Here is a 27,510-nt window from a genome sequence, read left to right as displayed (position 1 = left end):
TGCTTCCTTGCTGACTCCAAACTTTTTAGCGGATGTGTAGCTGTGTTTGCTAGTATGAGATGAAATACTAATGTATTGCTTATTGCACACTATGTACAAACTGCCTATCAATATAGACTAAGTTTAATTGAGCTGACACAAATTGTATGCTTATTTTGCAATGCATTTTTTTTCAATGAGTCGATTAAGACATGTATAAAATAGCATTGATTTACTTTGTTTATTCATGCCATTGTGGGATATAGTATTTAATACAGTCAGTGTACTATTTGTAATGTTTAGCAGGGCGTCTGGGTATTCTGTGTTTGTAGAAAATGTGCATGCTTTGCACAGTGTACATTTTATTACTACAGAAATCCAATCAACATAGCTGTGAACTATGTATCTATGTATGTGTTAAAAGCTTTAATTTAACAATCATTCATTTGTCTTTCTTGTTGTGGGGCAGAATAATAAAGACATTTTCATTTGTAAAGATAAGACAATACAACCTACAGATCATGTTATGTGCAGTTAAAACCAGAAGTTTACATACACTGTATAAAAAGGTACATAACCATTAAAAAAGTCAGATGTTAATGTCACTAAACTTGAAGGCACAACTGTAGAATAGTATTTAAGGAAAACCTCAAAAACACTGCTTTCTTTTTGTGACAACATGGGCAAATCAACAAGCCAGAATCAATAAAAAAAGCCAGATTACAATTTGCTAAATTACACTGGGAAAAATAATAATTTTTGGAGACATGTCCTGTGGTCTGATGGAACTAAGATTGAACTGTTTGGCCATAATGTCCAGTGTTACATTTGGAGGACAAAGGGGAAAGCAAGCTTAGGAACACCATCCCAACTGTGAAGTATGGGGGCGACAGCATCATATTGTGGGGCTGTTTTGCTGCAGGAGGGACTGGTCCACTTTACAGCATAGATGGCATCATGAAGAAAGAACATTATGTAGAAATACTGAAGCAACATCTCAAGACATCAGCCAGGAAATTAAAACTTGGCCACAAATGGGTTTTCCAAACCGACCATGACCTTAAGCATACTGCCAAATTAGTTCAAATGTGCTTTAAGGACAACAGAGTGAATATTTTGGAGTGGCCATCACAAAGCCCTGATCTCAATCCTATCGAAAATTTATGGGCAGAGTTGAAAAAGCTTGTGCGAGCAAGACAGCTAAAAATCTGACTCGGTTACACCAATTCTGTCAGGAGGAATGGGCCAAAATTCCTTTAAACTAATGTGAGAAGCTTGTGGAAGGATACCCAAAACATTTGACCATAGTTAGACAGTCTAAAAGCAAAGCTTAAAAAACACCAAAAAATGTATGTCAACGTTTGACTGTCTAGAAATTAATAAAAAAATCTCATTATTCTGGCATTTAGCAAATGTAAATCATTTAGGTTATCCTAACGGACCTAAAATAGTAAACGTTTAGTATGATTTAAGATCAGACATTTTTAAAATGGTTGTGTTTCTTTTTTAGTGTATGTAAACTTCTGGTTTCAACTGTATACAAGAAAGACTGCAGTTGTTAAAGACTGTTGTAAATAATCATTACTTTCCCTTTTGATACACACAAATGTGACTCTCCACTCACCTTATCATTGGCTAACGTGAGACATTAAACTGGGTTCTGGCAGGATTATGGTTACAGAATTTTACACTACATTTTAAAGTTCATCCTCTATGCCATTCTCCAAACATAGTCCCATTGTTGGTTTGCTTACCATCCTGTTTCCTTTGTAGTTGATCTTCATGTTAATTCTGTGTGAATCTGATCTAATAAATCCTAGCAAAATCAGACTAGTCTTGCCTGTGATCTTGTCTGACATCCCTGCTTTCCCTCTTCAGTTTCATCTTTCCTGTCATCTTTTCATCTATGTGCATCTTGTTTTCCCCCCATTCAGACTTGCCTTGATTGCATTTGTATAGCATACTGGAATATTGATTATCCAGATGTCCGTTGCTGTGATCTGGAGTCTAGTCAGATATTTATTCTGAGCTAATCCATCATATCTGATATATGGTGGTCAGCATGTTTTTCTTCCTTTTCAACCTACTGAAAGTGTAAAAATGAAGGTCAAACAACACCTACTTTTGGTTTTAATGTTTTAATGTTAGAGTATTTGTACAGTGTGTGCAGTGTGAATTTCAGCATCAGCACACTTTGCTCAATTTTGCGTTGCTTATATTTGTCCACAGTGTGTCATCAATAAAGTATAAAGACATTTTGTCACTCGGAACTTTAAAAGAGAGAATTTGCAGACTCAAGACAAGGATGGATCTTTCTAATGTGCATGTGTTTCAAAGTATTCTCCATTTAACTCTTGTATACACAGAAAACATCCAGCTTAAAGGGTTAGTTCACCCAAAAATGAACATTCTGTTATGAATTACTCACCATTATGTTGTTCCAATCCTCTGAGACATTCATTCATCTTTAGAACTCAATTGAAGATATTTTAGATGAAATCCGAGAGCTCTCTGACCCCCCATAGACAGCAATGGTTCCTTTGTTGAAGTCATTTTAAAAAACATTGTGTGTGCAAAAGTGTGCTTTGTATGATTACAGTTGAACTACTGAAGTCGCATTGAATGTTTTGACAATGTTTATGGTTCTTTTTCTGGACTTTAAACGTCTCTGGACTATTGGTGTCTACGGAGGGTCAGAGAGCTCTCGGATTTCATCTAAAATATTTAATTTGTGTTCTGAACAAAAGTTTCAGGGGGATTGGAAAGACACGAGGGTGAGTAGTTATACACTTCATTTAATTAAAATTAATTTATGGGTGAACTAACCCTTTAAGTATACTTGGGATGACTGCATGAAAATCATCAGAATGCCATTGGAGCATGAGCATGTAAAAAAAACCTCTGTCATCTCCATTTGTCTGTTTCCAGAGACCATCATGAGCTAGAACTGTTTTACTGAACAACTTATTCTGTCTTCTGTTAAAAAATAAATAAATAAATAGATTATATATATATATATATATATATATATATATATATATATATATATATATATATATATATATATATATATATATATATATATATATATATATATATAGTATTACTTTTCCAGGGTGGCACGATGGCTTAGTAGCTAGCACTGTAGTTTTACAGCAAAAAGGTTGCTGGTTCGAGTCCCAGCTGGGCTAGTTGGCATTTCTGTGTGGAGTTTGCATGTTCTCTCCCCATATTGGCGTGGGTTTCCTCCAGGTGCTCTGGTTTCCCCCACAGTCCTAAGACATGCGGTATAGGTGAATTTAATAAACTAAATTTTATGTAGTGTGTATCTGTGTGTATGGGCTTTTCCCAATACTGGGTTGCAACTGGAAGAGCATCCGCTTTGTAAAATATATGATGGAATAGTTGGCGGTTCATTCCGCTGTGGCGACCTCTGAAATAAAGATGAAGCCAAAGGAAAATGAATGAATAAATTTTACTATTCCAGTTGTTACAATATTAGGGATGTGATTTAATAATATTAAATAATGAAATTGTATAAGTATTATAAAAATAAAACATTACATTATTTCAGTGTTCAACTCAATTTATTTGAACCATCTTTATTCTTTCTGTGCAAATTTTTTAAAAATGTATTCTCTATTTATTCAAGATTTATTTATGTTTAATGTTATTGGACATACTGACACCTTGTGTTGATGACATATTTTTGTATTGTTTTTAAATAATGTCTTGAGCTTTATTAGTGCATATCTGCTAAGCGGAACGATAAATATAGGATATAGCCTTTATTTTATCACTTGCTCTTATGTCCTGAAACACTTACACCTAACTTGTCTCGTTTGCCCAGTTAGCGCGGTTCGTTCGGCATATGTGAAACCACCAATTGCGCTCGGATCCGCACCAAAACAATTGCTCCTAGATGGGCTGAATGAAGTGGTCTCGGCTTGATTGAAACTAACTCTGGAGTCGATCTGAGCCCGGTTATATCACAGTGTATTATGGATATGTAATAAGCATAAGGCTATATGAAGAGAGAATTAAGAGTAGGGCGGGAGGTCATTACAGACATCCCAAGTCTCCCAGAAGTTTTGTGAGTTTCCCACAAATCCACAATGCACCCGGAAATCGCGCGTCTCCCTCCCGGTCCTCGAATACGTCGCGCACCCTTCTCCCCACTGCATCCCACCTCGCTCTTCAGACATTTCGCGCGCACCCTGTCAAACACCACCAAACACTGTCAAACGAAACGAGAATGTTGAAAATATGTTTCATACTGAGTTATTACCGGAAAAATTCTGTGGTTTTATATTATTGGATGGTGTGCTGGGTCATCCCTCCGTTAGTGGCGGGACCACTCGATGCACGACAACAGTTGGTCGGCGAGTAAACAGATATAATGAATGAAAATACATAAGCCTCTGTGCATAGACGTATTATGTAATGCTGTACAGTAACGTGTCATTTTATTGTTTTGGTTGTCTTCATTTTAATTGTTTTGTGATGATGCGATGGTGTGTGTGACGTTTTATTCGGGGGACATTTTGGAGGCAGGGTTTGCATGACGTACTGAGAGCTACTAGCTGCACAGTGGAAACTTAACATGATTTCAGCTTAACTGCTCATGCTCCCAGGCTATTGGCACAGCCCGGCCCGGGTTTGCACTGGCCCGACAGTGGAAATGCGGCTAATGATGTAGAAGCACCTGGGTTCTAGTAGGAATATGGTTTCAGGATTTCACACTACATTTTAAAGTTTATCCTCTATGCTATTTTCCAAACACAGTTAGTTGTTGGTTTGCTTGCCATCCTGTTTACCTTTGTAGTTGATCCATGTTAATTCTGTGTGAATCAAATCTAATAACTCCTAGCAAAATCCGACTAGTCTTGCCTGTGATCTTGTCTGACATCCCTGTTTTCATCGTCCATTCCCACATTCTCTCTATACGTTTCCTTATGGTGGGTGTGATTTTGCCAAGTAAGATGCCATTGTTGATTAACATCTATGTTGATCCTGTAACATCATTCCTGATAGAAAATATAACCAATCCCAAACCCTAACCATAAATAATCTCAAAATCAGAGCGTATTAATAGTTAGATAACAATGATGTAGAAGTACACAACCCTAACTGTAAGCCATTTATCCTTTAAATCTGATTGGCTGATTGGAGTATTGTTCCAGGATCAACATAGATCTAGTAACATGTCCTACTTGGTGAAATCATTTCTTGATATGTTCCGTACTGATTGGTCTGCACACTTGTCTCCAGGTACAGAAGAAGAAAACACGAGCACTTCAGCAGTAAACAGCTCAACAGCACAGCCGGACTTGCGTGTGCGGGACAAGGGTGTCACTCTGGAGGACAGTTTTGAAGGATACGCAGCTGAACTTCGCCAGTGCCAGAACAAAATGAGAAACGGCGTTTATCCCTCCACAGATGCCCCCCGTCCCCTCAGCGGTGTGCTGGAAGTCAACGAGAGCGACACTGTGCAATACAAAGCAACGTTTGTCTGAAAGAAGAAGAAGCTGCTTTCAAAAAGACTGATGATGACAGAGCCAAAATGTGTATGTGGAACATATTGTGTATGTTAATAACGGAAACCTGAGATCCAATATTTTGTACGTTTTGAACTTTTTTGTATTTAATGATGAAAACGAAAAGCTGTTCAGTGTTAGTTTTGGGGACTAACTGCTTATCGGAATATCAGTGCTGGTATGTAAAACGCAGATGTTTGTCTGTAGTTATAGTGGAAGTTAGTGCAACAGTTCATAGTTCACATTCATCCTATTGATTTTTTGCTTTTGCACTGTGATTTTTTTTTTAACTATGTGCAAACATCTAATCTCTTGTTGAACAGACTCAGCTCTAAAAGCCACAAAATGAATTGTTCGTTATTAAAAAAAACTGTTTTAAATTGATTTTGTCATCAATTGTGTCAAGTTTTTGTGTCTGCAATGTTTTTTTCTTTCAGTTTATGTTTATGTTTTTAAAGGTGCAGTATGTATGTTTGACACTCAATGATTGAACTAGGTATTGCATCCCTGGATCAAAACACATGCAAGAGCAGGTTGCCAGATTGAGGATCAAGGCTGATTTTAAGTAGTATTCTAAATAAAAAGCAACGGTATGCCATAGAAGAATTATTTTCCATATTAAAAGTTTTTTTGTTCTAACCAAAACCTTGAATTGATGTCTTAGAAACGGCTTCTATTTCTTGTCGCTAAACAACAGAAAACTAACAATAATAACCTCAGGTACACCTCATGTGTTTTATTCAGTGTTGAATGCTAATAATGTGAGTTTGAAGGCCATTTCACATGACATTTATTGCCATATTCTGGAAGCAGCAGCAGGATAGTTCACCTCAAATCTTGAAAATAAAATAAACCATTTTAAATAGAACTTCAGAACTGATTCAGTGCAAGCCAACACATATCAGTGATTCAGCATGTACATTTAATACTGTTAAAAAGGTTTAATGTCTATTGATTAGATTATAAACTTTACCATTTATTTGGAGTGCAGTAAGTGCACTTTTCTGTGCTTTTGAATGGCTGTATTTAAATTTCTGTTGTACTTCATCTGGTGCAAACAGTCAAATTGCTTATCACTGCAATTCGCATCACATAGCGTGTTGTTAGGACACGCTGTTACGCTTGTAATGTTTATGCTCGTAATATTTGTATTATTTCCTAATCCTCATGTTGAACTCTGAATTTGCTTCTTATTTCGGAGTCTGCTACTGTCCACCGGAGGTCACATTTTGGTCACGGGCACATGCTTTGAGAGCCTTCCTGACTGAATTAATGAAATACAGTTTTCCACCTAATGCAGATTTTCAAAGCTGAATATCTGACTTCAGTATTGTTTTTCATAAATATCTGCAAACACATTATGGTATTTCTATGCTTTAGAACTTGCATACAGCATCTTGAACAACGTCATGTTTTTTTAGGTTTTCCTTTCAGAAAAACAGCTAATAGGACTGTGACGCTGCTAATATTCAAATAAGGATGTTAACCCTTATAGTTAACCTTATATTTTTGTTTTTACTTGTAAAACTTGAAGCAAGATAAGTCCGATTTCCATTTACCCACAATGGCTGAAACTTCAAGGGATAATTCACTCCTAAAATTAAGATTTCCATGTCATTTATGCTTTCACTTAAGTTGTTCTAAACATTTATACGTTTCTTTGTTCTGTTGAACACAAAACAAGATACTCTGAAGGATGCTAGAAAAAACGCAGCCACTGATATTCGTAATATTTTTGTTCCTATTATGGAAATCAACGGCTGCTACTTTTCTATCATCTTTCTTTGTGTTCAACGGAAGCAAAAGAAACTCAGACAGGTTTAGAACAAGTGGAGAATGAGTAAATAATGAATGAATATTGGGGTATATTATCCCCTTTAAGTAATGATATATAAATGATGTCCAAATATCTGCTAAGAATTTTACAAAAAATAACAAACAATAAAAGAAACATGTTACATATTAAAATGAGCAATTTCTACATAAAAAATGATTTTATATACATGATACAGGTAAAGTGTTTATTGTTTCAAATAACTTTTGTGAAAATAAAATGTAACAGTGTTGGGGTAATGCATTACAAGTAATACAAGTTATGTAATAATTAGGCATGTGCCGGTATAAGATTCTGATGGTATGATTACCTTGGATAAAAATATCAGTTTCACGGTATTGCAATTACTGCTCTATAATATGTTCATTTTAAATGTCTGGGTAAAAAACAACAACTTTTTTCCCCTTTGGTCACAATATGTTTTATTTTGAGAAACACTTAAAATATTTTGGAGTAAACATGTCAGTAAACATGTTCTGCTGTCTTTGTTTGTTTCAAACACCCAAATTTCTTTACAATTTAAAACAGCATCTTTGTATATATTTTCTGTTGGAAATACTGTTGTCCTAAAAAACAACAACAAAAAGGTAAATGTAAAATCTTACACATATCTTAGGAACGGTACAGAAGAACATTTTGGCAGTTTTAAAACCTTGACTTTTCCAAACTATGATATACCTTGAAAACAGTTATCGTCCCATGCCTAGTAATAATACTACTTTTGTAGGTTAAGTGTAAATGAATGCATCACTTTTCAAATTAATTCAGAATATTTGAGTTTCTTTATAAAGAATGTAATGCGAGTTTCTTTTTAGTTTAGTTGATTTACTTTTAAAAAATAAATTGCTGAATTAAAACTAGTGTAGTCATGTTGAATCCCGCATGCAATGAGAGAATGAACAGACAGACATGAAGATGGCAGAGCCTTACATTTCTGAGATGGAAATATTCTCATTATTTTGAACACATGGAAGGAAAGGAAAAGAGGATTGTCTGAATGTACAGTGATTTTACTTTTTAATAGTACAAAAGTAGCAAACACGTTCCTTTAAACTTTCAGTAATCCGAATATATGCCATGTAGAGCGCTGGGATCAAGAGGTTCTCAGAAGATAACATTATCATTAATTTTCTGTGTATTTAAAGGTAAATGAAGGTTATACGGTGTGTTGTTAACTGCAGAGAGCTCTCTTACAAGTTTTGAAAGATCAAGCCTCAGCCATGTAATAAAATGTAACTCAAGAGTAATGTAAAACATTACTTACTGTAAAAAGCATTGAAGTAACGCAACTAGTTTCTTTTTTGGGGAGTAACTCAATATTGTAATGCATTATTTTCTAAAGTAGCATTCCCCAACACTGTTTATTCTTCTAGAAATCATGTGATTTTTCATTTATTTGTTTCATTTTGGTTTATTAAACAAATAAATAAACAAAATAATCTGTATCTCCATTAATAAAACAGGACATATTCTAAGAATGTAAAAAATATTACACTATTATACTTTACTTATTTTGTGGCTTTACCCATGTATAAAATGCTTAGTCTTTGTCACAATTTTTTTTCATTTGACCATAACTTTTTAAAGTCCGTTACAAATAGTCGAGTGCTTTAAGTAGAACAAAGACTATAGAACACATTTAAAGGGACTGAGTAGAATCTGATGGCAACACTGGTGTTTGACTAACTGGCCTTGAACATAAGGTCAAGTCTGGAGTTTAAAACGCGTCTAAAGAGCGACATCTAGAGGCGATTAGCCCAAACAGCTGCTTCAAAACCAGAGCAAACAAAGGGCTTGCGTTTCTAAAATACTTGGTGTTCGTCAACCATACTGTAAGAGTGTATTATACTGTGTGCGTTATAGTATAATATTTACAGCACTTTGTTAATAAATGCTGAACCAAAGTGTAGTATTAACTAAAGTGAACTGTTGTATACCTTAGTTGTTATTACAGTAAAACTATGTATCTATGTATCTATCTATGTATCTATCTATGTATCTATCTATGTATCTATCTATCTATCTATCTATCTATCTATCTATCTATCTATCTATCTATCTATCTATCTATCTATCTATCTATCTATCTATCTATCTATCTATCGTGCAGACAAAGGATGGCTCAATAGAGGGCGCTGTCTCTATAGTCCACTTCCGAGGCTGCAGGAAGTCGGTCTGGTGCTCTATGGTGTCTGTCTGCTCATCCTTGGTGTCCATCGCGATCAAAACATTGCAGGTCTGCGCTCAGAGTCCGCGCTCTTTAGGATGAGCCGAAAAAGGAACCACTGCTACATGGAAACAGGAGCGTCCTCGGAGTCCCAGGGCGCGTTTTTAGACAGCGCCGGCCCGTTCAGCCGGGACGAGGAGGATTTCTCCGAGCTCGAGCCCGACGAGCAGCTGGTGTGTTCGGTGACCGAGATCACGGAGCATCTGGGCAGGAACATCACGGTGGTGCTGGAGTCCGCGCTGTCCGAGATCCGCAAGCTGGTCGGCGTACGGATCCGCGTCCTGAAGATGGAGCTCCGCGAGAAATCCGACGAGATCGAGCTGCTCAAGGCCAAGCTGGAGTCGTCGGAGAAAGACGGGAGGGTCTCCAACTTCAGCAGCCTGGATTTCAGAAAATCCGAGCACCAGAAATACGGTGCCGAGCCGAAGAAAGCCAAAACCGGGACGCCCGTGGTGAAGAAGGAGAACATCAACGCGATCTGCGACTATCTGATGAAAGATAAGAACCAGCGCGGGGCTGCAGAAGTGGAGAGCGACCACAGCAATCAGGCCTTTGGCTCTGAACGGGACGTCCGGACCGAAGCGCAGCCGCACGGCTCTCTGAGCCTGTGGCCGGACAGCGGACCCGCGGACACCGACGCCGAGACGGACATCTTCAGCATGCTGCCCTCCGCCAGTAAACGCATGTATGATTATGAGTGGATGACAGGAGTGGAACTCAACTCAGCCGAGTTTAAAGGTACCGCTTGATCACGCACATATGCAAACATTATGTGGGTATAATATTACAGACCATTTCGAGGGATGTAAACAAAAACAATGGTCCCAACGTAGTTCCTGTTTTACATATTTACCTTCTATAACTTAAGAGAATCCAAAAAGAGCCACACTTTGATAAATAAAGTTATGATAGCTGTTTTAACAATAAGTTACGATTGAATTGCTTTTTGTCACAGATATGAAATAGTTTGATTACTAGCAGGAAATGTTCATGGGCCAATGCCATGACCACATTAAAATGTTCTATACCAGGGGTCACTAATCTCGTTCCTGGGGGTCCGGTGACCTGCAGGGTTTAGCTCCAACTTGCCTCAACATACCTGCCTGGGTGTTTCAAGTATACCTAGTAAGACCTCGATTAGCTTGTTCAGGTGTGTTTGATTAGGGTTGGAGCTAAAATCTGCAGGACACCGGCCCTCCAGGAACAGGTTTAGTGACCCCTGCTCTATACATACATAATAAATATAATATTAGATGCAGTTTAAAAATATGAATGCATTGTAGCATGTGTAATAGCACCATGAGGGCTTTCTTTGCAACTTGCACATTTTGGATGTAGTATGCATGCTTTGTAGTATAGTTGTTTATGAAATGCTATTTATTATGTATGCACTATGATGTGCTTATGGCTGCCTAAGCCTTATCATTAAGTTGTATCTTACATATACATACATACATACACACACACATACATATGTATATTGCAGTTTTTTAACAAATACCTTATTGTTTAGCATTCTGCATGTAGTATGTATTAGTGAGATTAGATATAATATGCATGCATTGGCACTTATATGTGAGTGCAGTTCGCCTATAGATTACAGTATGCATGCATAATAAATGTAGATGTGTACAGCTGTATTATGTGTATATGCATTGTATTGTTTGTATAGCGTGTAGGTTAAATACAGTATGTGCTACTTTTACGCCATTTAAAGGTGTCAATGTTGCTGTGAAGACTTTTGCAGCCGCCTTTTTTCCTCTCCTGACCTTAAAAAATATAATTGGCTGAATCGTAGAAAAAGCTGAGTTAGGATCATGTCAAATCGAGATCGTGATCTTTTTTCGACTAATCGTGCAGCCCTATCTGACTGGCTGGTAAAAAAACGATTTTTTGTTCCCTTTTGAAAACAATATATTTTAAATTTTGAAAGATTTAAAATATTTTGCAGCAGTAAACATGTCAGGCTAAATAATTCAAAACAATCATTGATTTCTGCCATTGTCTTTAGTTTCAAAAACACAGATTTCTTTACAATTTAAAACTTTGGATATCTTTTCTGCTGAAGTTGTCCTGAAAAACGAAAAAAAAAAGTAAGTAAAAAAAACTTACATATACCATTGGAATGAAATTACAGAAAATTTTGGTATACCTTGAAGACTGTTATTGTCCCATGCCTACTATAGATGCTCATTTTGCTTTTAATATGCATTATTTGTAGTATCAGTGTTGTTGAGGGTAGTGCATATATATATATATATATAAATATAGGGTACATGCATATAGTTGCATATAAAATGACATGGATTGCTGTAAGCATATAGTGTAATGTAATCGTGTATTTCATTATACAAATAAATACGGATGCATGATATATCAGTGGCCATATCGTTATTGGCTGATAAATGCTATTTTTAAAGTCATCATTATCGGTCTGATAGCAAAATAAATTAATCTCTGTTCTCCTCTACTTCATTAGGTGATTCTGAAACAAAATGTGAAGATGTTCCTCCCATGGATGAGGAAGATGAAAATGAAGACTCTGAAGAAGGCAGAGGAAGTCTGAGGTCAGTGTCTGACCACTTTCCCCTGGACACTCAGGGCTCTCCGGGAGAAGACAGGAGCAGCCCAGCAGAGGACAGTATGGACAGAATGGAGCCAGGTCAGTGATTTAAAACTAAAAGAATGTGGCAGTCTCATGTGAAATCTAGAATGCAGATAGGAATCGTGTGTGGAGCACTTCTGAAATCAACATTTAATACAGTATGTTTTCTAGATTTCTGTTTTTCTGCCGTGAGTTGTCTGAGCAAGGTTTCAGGTTTTCACACCAACTCGTATATTATAATCACAACTAATTCACAAAAATAAGCACATATGATGTATATTACGCAACACAACTGTCCAAAAAGTGTGCATTGCATTTAAGCAATCTCATTTACTGAAGTCAGTGTGTCCAGCAGTTTACAACCTATTTATATTTGCATAAAGTATATTTGCATAAAGTGATGTTTTTGGGAATTGGACGCTGACCACTGGAGACTGACAGTACATGTCAGTTTGGCTGTTGATTAATGTTATCAAAAATTATTTTTGTAATACAGTGCATAGATAAATCATCTACAGTAATGCCTAGAATCTCTCTGGTAAGAAGAGAAGACTCGTGTATATACACATATAATTGTTTTTAAAGCGCGGTGTAGAACAAGGTCCACATGACAAAATAACAACAACAGAGGGATTTTAAACTAAAGTTATATCAGAAAAGCTGAAAATGAGAAACAACACACAAACTGTTTCATTAAGATTCATTTGAATACAATAATAGCCGAATAATAGACTGATATATTTAGCATTCACCATTTCAGCATATTCTCTTTCTGCTATTCATTAACTGCATTTCCATACTCTGTTAAACATCATTTGGGAAATATTTAAAAAAAAAAAAAAATGTCTTCAACTGTATATCTTAAAAGACATCTTAATCATTTCTCCTATGTCATTATATTAAATCACTAAAGTTTTAATAATGAAGATAAAATTATCTTCAATTTAGTTTCAGTGAAAAATTGTTGAAATATTTGCTTTGTTAATTAAGGCAGTGGATTGTTCCAGTCGTTCAATGTCTATAAAATAATATAACCATTGCTGAATTGACAGGAGAATAGGAGGGATCCAAGAACTGATGATTGTTTTCATTGCAGCTGTTAATCCTGAGAAAAAGGTTCGTTTTTGATGTAAAGTCAGGGTTCTTGAAGAATTAGCATTCAATAGAAAAAGGCAAGGTTCAGGATCAATGGTTATCATTTCATATTTTTTTTTATCAATCTTTAGTGTTCAAGAAAAGTGAACAAGTTCTAAACAACATTGATGGGATGTCAGAACTTTATCTCATTAAACAGGGAGTCACCAAACTTGTTCCTGGAGTTCCGGTGTCCTGCAGATTTGATCTCCAACCCTAATCAAACACACCTGAACAAGCTAATCAAGATCATACTAGGTATACTTGAAACACTCAGGCAGGTGTTTGAAAGCAAGTTGGAGCTAGAGATCTGTGCGGGACAAAATTTTGAATCCCGCTCCCGCCCGCACCCGCCAGATTTTAGCCCGAACCCGACTGCTTCCGTTTACATTCAGCATTTGTTGTCCCGCTGCCCGACCCGCCCCATTTTCTACCCGCTGCGCCTGATCCCGCTAAAGAGCGGGGGGAGAAAAAAACCGAAAACCACCCAGCTATACAGAGTCCAGACAGCCTATAGCAAGCTGTCTGTATAAACACACACATAAGCACCAAGCACGCACACACACACAGGCAAAGCTCTCTCTCTCTCATTCGCACGCGCACACTAACACACACACACAAGCACCAAGCACACACACAGGCAAAGCTCTCTCTCTCTCTCTCTCTCTCTCTCTCTCTCTCTCTCTCTCTCTCTCTCACTCTCTCTCACTCTCTCACTCTCTCTCACTCATTCGCGCGTGAGCGCACACACACACACACACACACACACGCACACACGCACACACGCACACACACACATACACATACACACACACACACAGCAACAAATAAGCTAAACACAGCATCGCGGTATTTCATTTACACACATACATACGCGTGCTAGCTCGGGAGTCGGGAGCGATATTGCTAGATGGCTCGCTCCCGTCCCAAATTAAACCCATTACCGACCGCTCCCACGCTTTATTCGGAAATTTATACCCGCGCCGCAGAAATCTGGTCGGAGCCTGTACCGCGGGAATGCAGACCTCTAGTTGGAGCTAACCCTGCAGGGACACCGGCCCTCCAGGACCGAGATTGGTGACCCCTGCATTAAACCCTCTTAATATAGTACAAGAATCCTAACCAGACCTCTTTCTATTCTCTAGGTCAGCAATTCACCTCTCACACCTTCATCTGCCCGTTCTGTGGCACTCTCTGCCCAGACTCCTCTTTCCTGGAGGAGCACATCAAGCTCATGCACCATGGCGAGAGCTTGCTGCAGTCCACCTCGGCCGGCTCTTCCTCTCAGGCCGAGGGTGACTCGGGTGAGGCAGGACCTGCTAGCAGGGGCGCACGGGAGAAGAAAGTGGAGGGCGGCTATGAGTGCGGTGACTGCGGCCGTCACTTTAACTATTTAGGCAACCTGCGGCAGCACCAGCGCATCCACACTGGCGAGAAGCCCTTTGTTTGTCCAGAGTGTGGAGAGCGTTTTCGGCACACTGCACGACTTAAGAGCCACCGCCTGAGCCACAGCGGAGCACAGAGTCCATTCCCTTGTCCACAGTGTGGAAAGGGATTCCCAGTGCTGTCCGGACTCAAGCGACACCAGCGTGTGCATACAGGAGAGAGTCCGTACGCTTGTCCTCAGTGCGGCCGCAGGTTTAAAGAGCTAGGCAATTTATACACGCACATGCGCATTCACAGCGGCGCTACGCCCTACACCTGCTACCAGTGTGGGCGGAGCTTCAGACATCTCGGCACCTATAAGAGTCACCGCTGTATGCCAGCCACACAGATGCCAAGTGAACACAGTCCGCCATGGGCACAAGAAGACAAGGTGCAAACTGGGTAATAGCTATGTTCGCTTAAAAACGGTTCATTTTCTGGTTCAGGATCAATTTCTTATTCAAGTTAGTTAAGTGTAACTCGCTGCTTGTTAAATGTATGTTTTTTTTTTTTTTTACATTTTGCAATAATATCTTCCAACGTTAAACTTAGAAATGTTTGAGTGTCCATGCGCAGTATTTTAAGTCGACACTAAACATAATTTGATGTGTTTTAATTCTTTTTTAGGTGTTTCAGAATATCTGAACTTTATAGCATATCGCCAAAGGCATAATAACTGAGCAAAATATGCCTTATGAATTTATTTAACTAGCGATCTTTTACTTTTTTGGTAAATAATTGATTTCATTATAATAAACCAGTTTATTTGAGCATTAGCGCTTTCACCCCAAACAAAAAGTACCATAATTGTAATAAAATGATACGTAGACACATTTTATTAACCTATTATTGCCGTCTACACATTTACACTACTGCTCAAAAGGTTTTGAAGGAAGTCTTTTATGCTTTTGTTTGACTGAAAATACAGTAAAAACTGTAAACACATTTTAATGTATTTTAAAATGTAAATTATTCCTGTAATGCAAAGCTCAATGTGGTTCAGCATCATTACTCCAGTCTTCAGTGCCACTTTATCCTTCAGGATTAATAATAATATCATAATAATATGCTGATGTGGTGCTCGAGAAACATTTCTTACTATGTCAGTGTTAAAAACAGTTGTGCTGATTTTTTTTGTTTAGTTTTGTGAAAGCGGTGATTTATTTGAATAAATGTTTTCTAACAAATATCTTTATTGCATCTTTTCATCAGCATAGTACATCTTTTCTGAATGAATTTGGTAATTATTTGCTATAAATGTTTTGCTACAATTACCATAATTTATTTATGATTTTTGCGGTAAAACTGATTATGCTAACATTTATTGATATATAAAAACCATGGATATACACACACAAAAATAAAAAAACAGTTATTTTTCAAGTCTTAGGCAATGTTAATGTAAAAACAAACTTAAACTTACCTCCCTTTGAACAGTAGTGTACTTTAAAGAATACATTGGTATGTGTTCAATTGAGTTATTAGTATCCAATAATAAAGTCTGTGAAAATTAAAACAAAACGGTAAGCATTTTTGTATCTTCAAGTGACTTGCTAATAATTGCTAAGTGTTATTAGCATCGCTTAGCAAGTTAACTAATTAACTACTACTTTTTAGTAATTGAGAATTGGTTCAGCAACGTAAAAACACGATATTTATAAGTCAAGCAGTTTAAAATACATTGTTGTAACGTAATATATGAAAAACATTACAAACCTTCAGTCACGAGAGGATCTGAAGAGGTACCAGTTTGAGCGCGAAAACGCTGCCATCGAGTGGAGGATTTCTGTTACTGCATCAGTTTCACTGGAACAGTCGAACTCGTTAATTTTGAAATGTGGTCACATTGTTAATTTTTCCTTTTTTAATGTGTATTTGTTCATATAGATACACCTGTATGTTAACAAATTTATTTTTGGGTGCGACATACATATGAAAGAAACAATTTTGAGGGGATATACTCCTGAAAGAAACAACAAGACTTTAAAAATCTGAAATTAATGGAAATATAAACAATACATCAGATTTTTTTTACCCCATTGTGCTCAAGTTAGCCTGGATAATATGCATTAAATAGCACATAAACATGGTAATTTCTCAGTAATAACTGTAAGGCAACCTGAACTGTAACTAATAAATTCTCTTAGTTCTAGTCTATTTGTAAGCAGTTGTTGACATTATGACATGCTATCAAAGCACATTAAAATAATAGTTGTGTATGAATTGTGATGCGTTTGTGCTTTTAACCTGCCTTACATTGGAATGGAGCTTTTGTATAAGGTAGAAAATGTCTGTAAATGTCTCTATATGCATGAGATAATGTGACATTTTAAAGAGAACATCTATGGCAGGAGAGACTGAAAGAAGACAGAGTATTTTTCTTTATTAGAGGGTGACAAGTCTCCGTCAGTAATCACGACGCCTTAATAACACACTGCCCGCTCTACTTGTCATTTCTCCAGGAGATTGCAGGGCTATGTGTGAGACTGAAAACACTGAGACGCAACACATTCTTGCACAGATGCCACAAAAGTAGACTTCAAAAAGTGAGTTTTAGAGTATGAAATAGAAGTGAATGCCTTTGTACATACTTGTGTTAATCATACAGTATGAGTGAAATAAATTGTCAATTTAATGTTTGAACTTGCAGTCTCAGAAAAAAATATATTGTGACCGATTTACTTGGTTATATTTTATTCCTGACTTCACTTTAAGTCCTTTTTTGTATGGACAATAGGTACACCAAGCATTTACAGTGCCGGTTAAATCGTTTTATTTTGCCACAAACATTTGGAGCACTTAATTTTACCTGTTTGTCAAAAATGTTGCTCAAGACATTTTTAATCATCTAAAATATGAGTACATTTTGTATGTACACATTCATTTATAAAAGCGCATGTCGGAAGTATGTTCTTAAATTTTTTTTAATAAATTGATTTGTTACGCTGAAAGACGTACGATTATTTTACCCATGTATTGACTATATTTTCACAAAAGTTAGTTAAAACAGAACCCTTATGTGTTTTTACAAAATTTAAAAAATCTTTTTAGCTGCAATCACTTAAAATTTTGCAAAAAGGGACATTATTACACCCTTATATTATTTTATGAATTAATTTGACACTATAAGTGCAAAAAAAAAGCATCAAAATGAATATTTTTTCTAATCAGTGACATGCATCGTTATATACAAATCATCACTTTAGATTTATACACGCTCAGAAATAAAGGTACAAGAAATGTCACTGGGGTGGTACCTTTTCAATAGGTACAAATTTGCGCTTAAAGGTCCATATTAATACCACAACGGTACATATTAGTTCCTTAAAAAAGTACAAAAGAGTTCCTCTTAAAATGTTTAGGTACTAATATATACTTTTGAGGTACCAATACGGACCCTTTAAGTACAAATATGTACCTTTTGAAAAGGTATTACCCGAATGACAGCTTGCGTACCTTTATTTCTAAGATTGTAAGGTGCTATCTGACATTTGTCAAAAGTTATTGACATATTGACCTAATATTAATACTTATTAAAAAACAACTCATTTACGTTGTGATTTACATTTTAAAACTTTTTATAAAAAATAATAAATAAATCAAAAAATGTTTCATCTACAAAAGTGGAACTCTACCTTTGCTCTACAAGGTTCTTTCTGTGATCCAATCAGGATTTCGAATACACACACAAGGACCAATCAAGATCAGCTTTCTTTTTCATTTTGCCAAAAAGACAGAAAGAAACAAAGTCAGAGTCCACTAAATAATGCCGAACCACACAAAATTGAGGAAAAACCTGAAACTGAAGAGATTTGTGTAAATGTGATGATTTGGAAGCATTTTTTTTTTTTACATCAGACACATTGATTACATTGTTGAAAAAAAACAGTCAATTAAAAAGTAATATATTGAATGTAAAATATTATATTTGTGTATTTAAAGTCGGTGAAACATTTTTTAGTGTTTATTAAATTTTGTTTGCTTAAAGGGCAAATACTTCATTTAAATATGGGCTATATAATTCAATAATTTATAAAAAGCATGCAATTCAATAAACTGAATGAAATATTTAGTACAGCCTTGTATGTTTAATGTGTAATGTGTGTATTTGTTTAATCCTTAAACATTACAGTTTTTCCTTAGTCGCTTTGGTTGATTTCTCAGATCAGAATGGGCTATATGCACGCATTACTTCCGCGTTTTGTCTAAGGCCGCGGTCCAGCTTCCGGTCTGGGTGATTTAAAGCGGAGGTGAACAGTATTATGACAGAGTCGTCAATATTTACTCGCTGTTTGCGAGTAAATTATGGTCAACGATGTGCAAATGATTGTCCGGATGTGCTCTACAACACCGCAGAGCAAAGCTTGAGAAGGGTTTCAAGTTGTATGCATCTTCCTACCTGTGCAATTATGAAGGTAAGTTCAGCTAGCCTGAAGGCTAACTTTAGCGTTAATACTCTTACGATCCGTCCATCTGCAGCTTTATCACGTAAGTAAAAATAATCATATGTGTACGTAATTCTGTCTCAAAGTGTCAGGTAAAAACAGGGCAGGAATAAGATCTCAGTGAGAGCTTATTACTACCGATAGATCTATGAAGAAATCGGAGTCTCCTCACCAGCTGAGAGTAGGACAGCATCCATGTGAAGTTCTGTCCCATTCATATTTTTACTGTTCTAAAGTGACCACCACTGTTCAGTTCGGATAATTACAGAAACACAGATGCTGTCTTAGCTTGTAAGCATGATTATTGAGCAAGATATATTAGGAATAAAATAATACAATGCCGTTCCATCCACAACAGACAAATAGCACTGTGTCACTGCTGATATTTATTGCTGAAACAGTGGAGATGACAGATGCAGTGTAACCGTGTAGATAGCATGCTTTCTGTTTAGTCGATAACATTGTAATTAAATGGGAGGGTGACCCAAAACAATAAGGTGTCATTAGTTAATTTCACATCAACAATTTGTCTACTTCAATATTTATTAGTTTTTTACATTAATGAACAAATGCTTATTCATTGTGCTTGTTAACTCACGATGTAATAGCTAATGTTAACAAGCATGACTTTGGATTTTTATTCATTAGTAAATTAGTTTAACAATGTTAAATATAAAATAGTTATTTAAATAGTGAGCAAATACATTAATTAATGAAACCTTATTTTAAAGTGTGACTAAAGGGAGCTACTTTTAAATAATTTAAATTAATGATTTACTGTGTAGTTTAATCTGATGATATTGCTGCAGATGCCTTTAAAAAGAAGATATTTTGAAGAAAGCTGAAAACCTGTAACCATTGACTTCCATAGTATGAAAAAGAACTACTATGAATATTAGTGGTTGCAAGTTTCCAGCTTTCTTCAAAGTATTTTTGTTTGTGTTAAACATCAGAAAGAAACTCAAACAGGTTTGGAACAAGTGAAGGATGAGGAAATAGAATTTTCAGTTTTGAGTGAACTGCCTTTAATGACTCTCTTTAAAAACCTATTAATATTCTTGTTTCTGTTTTCTAGGTAACATTATGAGATTCAGAGCTAGAAAATTTTATGTGTTACTTCTCCATCCTGGAGTGGACATCCGTCAGAAGATCCATGCCATCGTCTGCTAGTTAATAGCTCCTGCTCTTGTGTGGCTGAGAGTGGGATATGCAAACATTTGGTTGCTTTGCTTTTCCAGACAGCCCATTACTCTGAAATGTGTAATGTGTGTTGTCACATGAACAATTGTTTGGAATGGATCAATTATGTGTTAAGTTCCATGAAACAGATGGGCGTTTATTTATTTATTTAATACGTATAAGCCCAAATACCTCTCTATGCACAAGTTACAGAAGAAGCACCTGATTCAAGAAAACAACTGATTCAATGTCATTTTTTCTGTTCATCTGAATAAAATATTTTTTTCAAAATGTTACATTTTTTTGACAATTTTTATTTCAAATTACATACAGTGAATTATATTTTATATGTACAGTGAATAAAATAAAGGTCTTTATTCTGAATTTAAAAAATGCACTTCGAAAGTAGCTTAAGAAATGTTTATGTATATTAATGTTCATTTTTTTTTTTACTTCAAAGGCAATGAAAGTAAACTATTATTTGCCATAAAAGCTCCTTTCTTTAAATGTCTGCATCCGGTTGGCACTCGAGCCTCGATCAGTTTTCTAGACTGAAATTGTCAGCTACACTCTTGTTTTTTTGTTTCTGTAAAATTCTCACGTTTAATATCAACAACCCACCTCTTCTGCACGACTTTGTCTTTTGGAAACGTGTGGAAACTAAGGTAAGAGTTCAATTTTTGACGCTGTGCATTGCTGAACACAGCAGTGGTATCTACAAGTACTGTTCTCACGTCTTTGAAATGACACTTTTAAACGTTTAGATGTCATATTTATGTAGCTGACATAAACATATATAAGTGGGCTATAATGGCATAAAACATTAAGACAACTGTCCAAAACATTACTCGTTTTTATCAGTAGCGCTCCTGTTGTAGCACTGTACTGTACGATCGGCGGAAGTAGGCTCGGGGTCTTAAATTTTACCGGAAATGCGTCACGCGCCGCCGTGCATAGAGCCCATTGAAATTTGCAAAACAGTAAGTGCATTTGTCAAAACAACACGTACAAATAGCTAAACACCATGGATTACCTGCAAAATCCTTAGTTCATCTCACAAAACTAAATTTCTTCATCGATGAACAAGTCCTGCTGTCATTGTGTGGATAAGACTCAAATAACTTAGTCATGCATGTTGTCAATATAACAGTACTCTGGATGTGTTCTGGTGTGAACTATTTTGGCTGTTTGTACTGTAATTTGTTGGTAGATCATGTCATTGTGATACGGAAAGGACAAAACATCACTGCATAGCAAAAACAAAACAAAAGTAGAAATGTGAACATAGGACAACCTCATTTTAGACCTTCATTAGAAAAAGTCAAGATTCTCCTGGGAGAAATTTATCAGTTGTCGACAGATTTAGAAAAAAAAGTCGGAAATGTATAGAAAAAGTAATTATGACAAAATATTAGGTCTACTCGTTGAGCCATTTTGCATGTAAAGACTTGTGCCATGAACAAAGGATTAAATGTGGGGAGTGAGACTATTCAACTGAGACTATTCAACATGACATAAGCAACTAATAATGTAATAAGCCGCAGAGAATTGCACATAATCATTTGCATTAATGAACCAAAGCATTTGCATCTTGTTTAAAGGAACGAGAAACTGCTTTTCTGATGTGCACATGTGACAATGGTGTGAAGACTAAGTTTTGAGAATTTCAGTTTTGATCTGAGAAATGGACCAAAGTGAAAGGTAAAAATGTAACTTTCTCAAACATCAAAATATTGATACAACACCGATTTATATTTTTTTATTAAATAAATAAGCAGACTAATTGTAGTCTTTGAAAAGTAATGCTTCAATTAATGATCTGCCAGACAGAACCTTATAATTCCAAGTGGAAAATAAATAGTTAGAATGAAAAGGTTCTATCTACATTTACCCTTTTGATCATTTTCATTTAGAGTATATTTAGGGTCTCTGTCATGTTAATGTGTGAAAGAAAACTGTTACACACGTATTGTGTGCTATATGGAAATGCAAAACTTTAAAGCTCAGTATCTCAAAATCATTTAGAACGCAGACAGAACCTTATTATTCCAAGGTGATGAAATATATAATCTTTACAAAAAGATGCTGTTTAGCTTGATCACAAAAAATAGATTTTGTTTTTCAATTAAAAAATCCTCAATCCTCATGCTTTAAAATCCTAAGAATGAAGAATGCTTTGGTTGCACGCACACTGTATCTGATGCTAGTTAATAAAAATGATTTAGTAAAAGCAGAAAAAAACATTCATGATACTTTTCTGATCGTTTTTGACAGATGTTTGTGTCTTTCAAAAACCTATGTGTAACTTTTAAATGGACAGCTTACACAGTGAAAATTCTGTCATCATTTACTCATTCTCTTTGTTTCTAACCTGTTTGTATTGGAACACACACACACACACAAAACAGAAATTACACACTCAGAAATAAAGGTACCTTTAGTGTACACTTTTGTACTTTTAAGGTCATACAAGGTACACATTTGTAATTTTTTAGGTATAAATGTAGACCTTTAAGATACAAATGTGGACCTGATGTGATATGAAGAACGCTGGAAAGAAAATCAGCCATTGTCTTCAATAGTGTTTTTTGTTCCTATGGATGTCAAATGCTGCTGGTTTTCAACATTCTTCAGAATATCTCCAACAAAAATAATTTGTGAAACTTTACAACCGCTTGAATGTGATTAAATGATGAAATGTTCAGTTTTGGGGGGGGTGAACTATCCCTTTAAATTAATGCACAATCCTTAAAAGGCACAACATTATATGCATTCTGTGTATATCAGGGGTGTCCAACCCCAATCAGACACACCTGGGCTAGCTAATCAAGCTCTCACTAGGCTTTCTAGAAACATCCTTGCAGGTGTGTTGAGGTAAGTTGGAGCTAAAATCTGGAGGACACCCAGCCCTGCAGGACAGAGTTTGGACACATCAAGTGTATATATAATACTAATAATTCAGACACCATAATGGGACATCTAGTTTTTGAGTGATATGTATAACTTAGTAAATATTAATATTTAGGGACAACTTTTATTAGTCTTCAAAAAGAAAATTTCACCTTTATAATGAAAAAGAGAGAACATTTCAGGCGAGTGTTTCTGTGCTTAAAACACTAAAAACCTGCATCAGTACATTTCCATTAGTTGCGGCGATAAGCAGTGGCTTACAGCTGCATTACAGACACACTGTCCAACCCCAGGGCCTTTACTGTGGAGCCACAGGGAATTTTTGAACACCTGAAGTGAAGTCAGTCTAATTTTACCCATCCTCATGAGAGCACGTCTGGGCTGTTTGCTTTAGACACAATGGCTAAGCAGATTTATTACTGAACAAATAGTAACAAGACCAGCGAAAATTTCACTTAATATCACACTTAGAGAACCAGAATGAGTTTTTCACACTTCAGTAACTGTTATCTTTTTTAATTAAATCAGGGGCAAAAGCAAAGCAAAGTTTCATATTTTTGTTTCTAGAAGTTTTTTTTTTAAGTTATTTATTTATTTTTGTCTTATCTGGACAAGCAACAATCCACTTACTGAAAGGATAGTTTACCCTTTGACTTTCATAGTATTTTGTTTGTATTATGGACTCTGGTAGATTCTGTCACCAACCAAGAAATAAATTCATACAGGTTTGGATCAACTTTGAACCACAGGGTAAGGGAAATTAACTGGAAAATAGCAACAATGGTCACATTAAAATTTTTATTCCACCCATCCACCAAACCTTTTCAACAATCTATAAATGAAAGTAATTAATCTATGTTTTAATCAGATCAAATAACTGTTGAATGGTCTTTTATTTATATTGTCTCAATGAGACAAACTTATTTAGTTTTTTCAGTGTAAAAAAAGTTGGCAGCTTAAAATTGTAAGGCATTCGCTGCACAGATTTTTTTTCTTTTTTAATTGACAACTTTTAACCCAAATTCTGCATTTAACTCGATTTAAGTTGTCAACTCAAAAAGCTCTGCAGCAGGTTGCCTTACAATCTTAAGTTGTCAACTTTTTTATTTTTACAACAGCCGTAATAGAAATTTTAACTCAACTTCAGTAGGTTTACACAATGATACTGGCCTCAAAAAAAAAAAAAAAAACTTTGGAAATCCATGTTATTTCACCAAAAAAAAAACAAACAAAAAAACGTGTGTGTGTGTGTGTTTTGTGTGTGTGTGTTGTATGTTATAGGTCTGCTTAGTACATTGTCAATATTATTTTAATTTAACCTTTTATAGCTTTTTACAGCTAAAGACAGAATTACTAGCCCCCCTTTAATTTTTTTTCTTTTTTAAATATTTCCCAAATTAAGTTTAACAGAGCAAGGAAATTTTCACAGTATGTCTGATAATATTGTTCCTTTTGAAGAAAATCTTATTTGTTTTATTTCAGCTAGAATAAAAGCAGTTTTTATTTATTATAAAGATTTTAAGGTAAAAATTATTAGCCCCTTTTAACTATATATTTTTTCAATAGTCTACAGAAAAACTATCTTTATACAATGACTTGCCTTATTACCCTAACCTGCCTAGTTAACCTAATTAACCTACTTAAGCCTTTAAATGTCACTTTGAGCTGTATAGAAGTGTCTTGAAAAATATCTAATCAAATATTATGTATTGTCGTCATGACAAAGATAAAATAAATCAGTTATTAGAAATTAGTTATTAAAACTATTATGTTTAGAAATGCGTTGAAAAAAATCTACTCTCCATTAAACAGAAATTAAGAAAAAAACAAACGGGGCTAATAATTCTGACTTCAACTTGTGTGTGTGTGTGTTTGTGTGTGTATATATACATTTTTTAAATTTTTATTAACTGGCTTGTATTTTTCAGTAGTATCTGGATGCTAGTGACGTCACTGTGAAGGGTAGGGGTAGGAGTGGGGTTAGGTGAGTACATTAAAAAGCATTGTATGCAGCTCAGACTGCACTGCACGAGGTTAGCATCCAGACCCCCTCGTTTTTATTTTTTTTACGAGTCCATGTATCTGATCTTTTTGACAGCAAACATTTTAGGAGACTTTTCTTCTCTACAAACTTTGAAGATTTGACTTTTTAAATATTCCTAAAAATATCAGGTAGTAAAAAATATATATTTTTATTAATAAAATAAATGTTCTTAATAAAATATCAAATAAAATAGTCCATTAGCTGACAGTGATATCTGGTTCATAAACAATACTGGTTTATGAATGACCCAGTTCACTGCTAGTACTGAATAATTCATTTGTGTTTTTGACTGATCTGTTGAAATGGAGTCCAAATTACTCAAGGACGTTTAATAAAACTCTTTGTATGCACCAGTAACCTTGCTTTACAGTAATTTGGACACCAATAATGGTTATTGCACATTTCAAAGGTTACGTTTCTTCGACTCAAGGTCAAGACGTGCGAGCCAACAACCTTCTTGCTTGTTTAACGTTTTGTGTTGATCATGATTTTTGGATTGCTGTGCTTGCATTCACTATTCATTGACTATTCAAACTGAATACTCACATCCACCTGACACAAACCCAACACAATGGCAGCACTGATCAATGTAAAACCTGACTGCAGTATGCATTGGTATATTTATAAACAAGCACAGTACAGCTCCAGCAATATGGAAAAATACAACATCATTTCTTCTACACGTATTCAAAGCACCTCTGTGTAGTGAAAACCATCATTTTCTGCACCTGACTGCAGTTACACGCCATTAACTGATACAAAATCCTCGGTGGTGCATAAAATGAAGCAATCATTTAAGGCTGTTTTCTGGACTTCATAAATGCAGAATTTTTCTGATAAAAAAAATAAAATATCCAGTGGAATATAATAATCTGGCTCATAAACGTCAGGTGTGTCTGAGTGCATTTTCTTTATGGCGTTTTCAGTAGGACAAACAGAGATAGTGGCTTTCCATCGGGTCATGTTTTGTATTAAGTATAGCTCAGATATGCTATTATCAGCCACATTAAACTAACACTGGAGACAGCGGTTAAAAGGTCAGCTCTCAGCATTTCATTACAGCGCGTTCCTGTTGACCAATCAGAGTCAAGTATTGAACATCACATTCATGATCTGTTTCTGCTCTCATGTGTTTCTCAAGCACACCGAACTAGCAAAAGCACCTAATATACACTTAGCAGTCAGCATACCTCAGGATATCATTTTAACCCTGGTAAAGGAATGTTTGACTGTAGTAATTCAGAAATGAGGTTATAGTTGTGCTTTTATTGTCGTCATTAAGAAGCCTTGCTCTGGATCAGCGTTGCACTTTTATGTTGTTAACCCCACGTTATAGTGCCAAGGGGGTAAACAAAGAAACCAACATCCAATCATCTGCCTCATAATACCATGCTTTTAAAGAACACCCGTGATGCACAATCAACTTTTGGGAAGCTGTTTGGACAGAACTGTTTGTAGTATAGTGTGTCCACTGTCATATTGGAGTGATATAAACACAACGTCTCATTTTTTAAATTTGCTGACATTAAAGGGGTGTATTTTTGAGGCTTGATTGTATTTATAAGATGCAAGGCAATGTGTGCTCAAGCTTCACTTGTTGAAAATCACGTTATTTTTTCATATATCTTTGATTATATACAGCTACTTAGCTAACATGAAACCAATTGTTATATTTACTAGTTCCTCTGAAAGTCCCGCCCTCAAGAGGCTCTGATTGGTCAGCTAACATAATGTGCTGTGATTCGCGGATCAGCTCCACTGTACCTAGAAGCGTCTCTGTTATAACATTACAGCGCCTCTGGCACCACCCCTTTGCTGCGCAGGGTGTATGCGCGTAACCTGAAGGGTTTATGACATCATTAACCCGGATGTATTTTTTTTGTCTGTTCGCTGTAGGCTTTGGTAAGCTAATTCTGCAAAAGCCAATGTCTCCCTATGCATTAAACTTTGAGCGTGTTACATTTAGAGGGGTTGTTTATGTTCACACAGCTACATTACACATCAACTAAAGTAAAAAAAAAAATGATATAGTAGTGGACCACCCCTTAAAATAGGATCCAAATCCCTGATTTTGAGGCCCACCGCAATGTTAAATGTGTGGAGGAGTGCTTTCATCCTTTTTATGAGTGCAGTGAATAGGAGAGATCAACAAATATATGTGTATGTATATATATATATATATATATATATA

The 27,510-nt window shown here is 35.9% G+C and overlaps 2 protein-coding genes and 1 long non-coding RNA gene across 15 annotated transcripts in view; all 3 read left to right on the top strand.

The window, feature by feature from the left end:
- The window catches only part of rgs12a (regulator of G protein signaling 12a), a 69,144-nt gene extending 63,248 nt beyond the window's left edge, over window positions 1-5,896 (top strand). For all 12 annotated transcript variants that reach the window (XM_073908223.1, XM_009303086.5, XM_009303085.5 and 9 more), the window contains one exon: window positions 5,251-5,896. In XM_073908223.1, the coding sequence (XP_073764324.1) occupies window positions 5,251-5,495 (245 nt within the window). In that variant the 3' untranslated portion in view covers window positions 5,496-5,896. The remainder of the gene's footprint in view (window positions 1-5,250) is intronic.
- A 3,531-nt stretch (window positions 5,897-9,427) lies between these two features.
- On the top strand, window positions 9,428-17,394 carry znf16l (zinc finger protein 16 like). 2 transcript variants are annotated; one of them, XM_073907012.1, is made up of 4 exons: window positions 9,523-10,315; window positions 12,057-12,239; window positions 14,462-15,143; window positions 17,204-17,384. In XM_073907012.1, exons 1-4 carry the CDS (start codon window positions 9,616-9,618, stop codon window positions 17,223-17,225), a joined length of 1,587 nt encoding a protein of 528 aa, XP_073763113.1. In that variant the 5' UTR covers window positions 9,523-9,615; the 3' UTR covers window positions 17,226-17,384.
- A 1,554-nt stretch (window positions 17,395-18,948) lies between these two features.
- LOC101882977 (uncharacterized) lies at window positions 18,949-20,659 on the top strand. The gene is made up of 2 exons (XR_012383223.1): window positions 18,949-19,156; window positions 20,262-20,659. It is a non-coding gene; the product is annotated as an uncharacterized lncRNA (long non-coding RNA).
- The last annotated feature ends 6,851 nt before the right edge of the window (window positions 20,660-27,510 follow it).

This window comes from Danio rerio, chromosome 7 (genome assembly GCF_049306965.1).
Source record: "Danio rerio strain Tuebingen ecotype United States chromosome 7, GRCz12tu, whole genome shotgun sequence".
Classification (NCBI taxonomy): domain Eukaryota; kingdom Metazoa; phylum Chordata; class Actinopteri; order Cypriniformes; family Danionidae; genus Danio; species Danio rerio.
Note: the sequence above shows the minus strand (reverse complement) of the source record. Positions and strands in the feature narration are given on the sequence as shown.

Bases quoted from the DNA above. Each gene is read 5' to 3' on its own strand.
- znf16l (XM_073907012.1), top strand. From the start codon at position 9,616: ATGAGCCGAAAAAGGAACCACTGCTACATGGAAACAGGAGCGTCCTCG. The intron at 10,316-12,056 runs GTACCGCTTGAT...CTACTTCATTAG, and splicing joins CAACTCAGCCGAGTTTAAAG to GTGATTCTGAAACAAAATGT. The intron at 12,240-14,461 runs GTCAGTGATTTA...TCTATTCTCTAG, and splicing joins TATGGACAGAATGGAGCCAG to GTCAGCAATTCACCTCTCAC.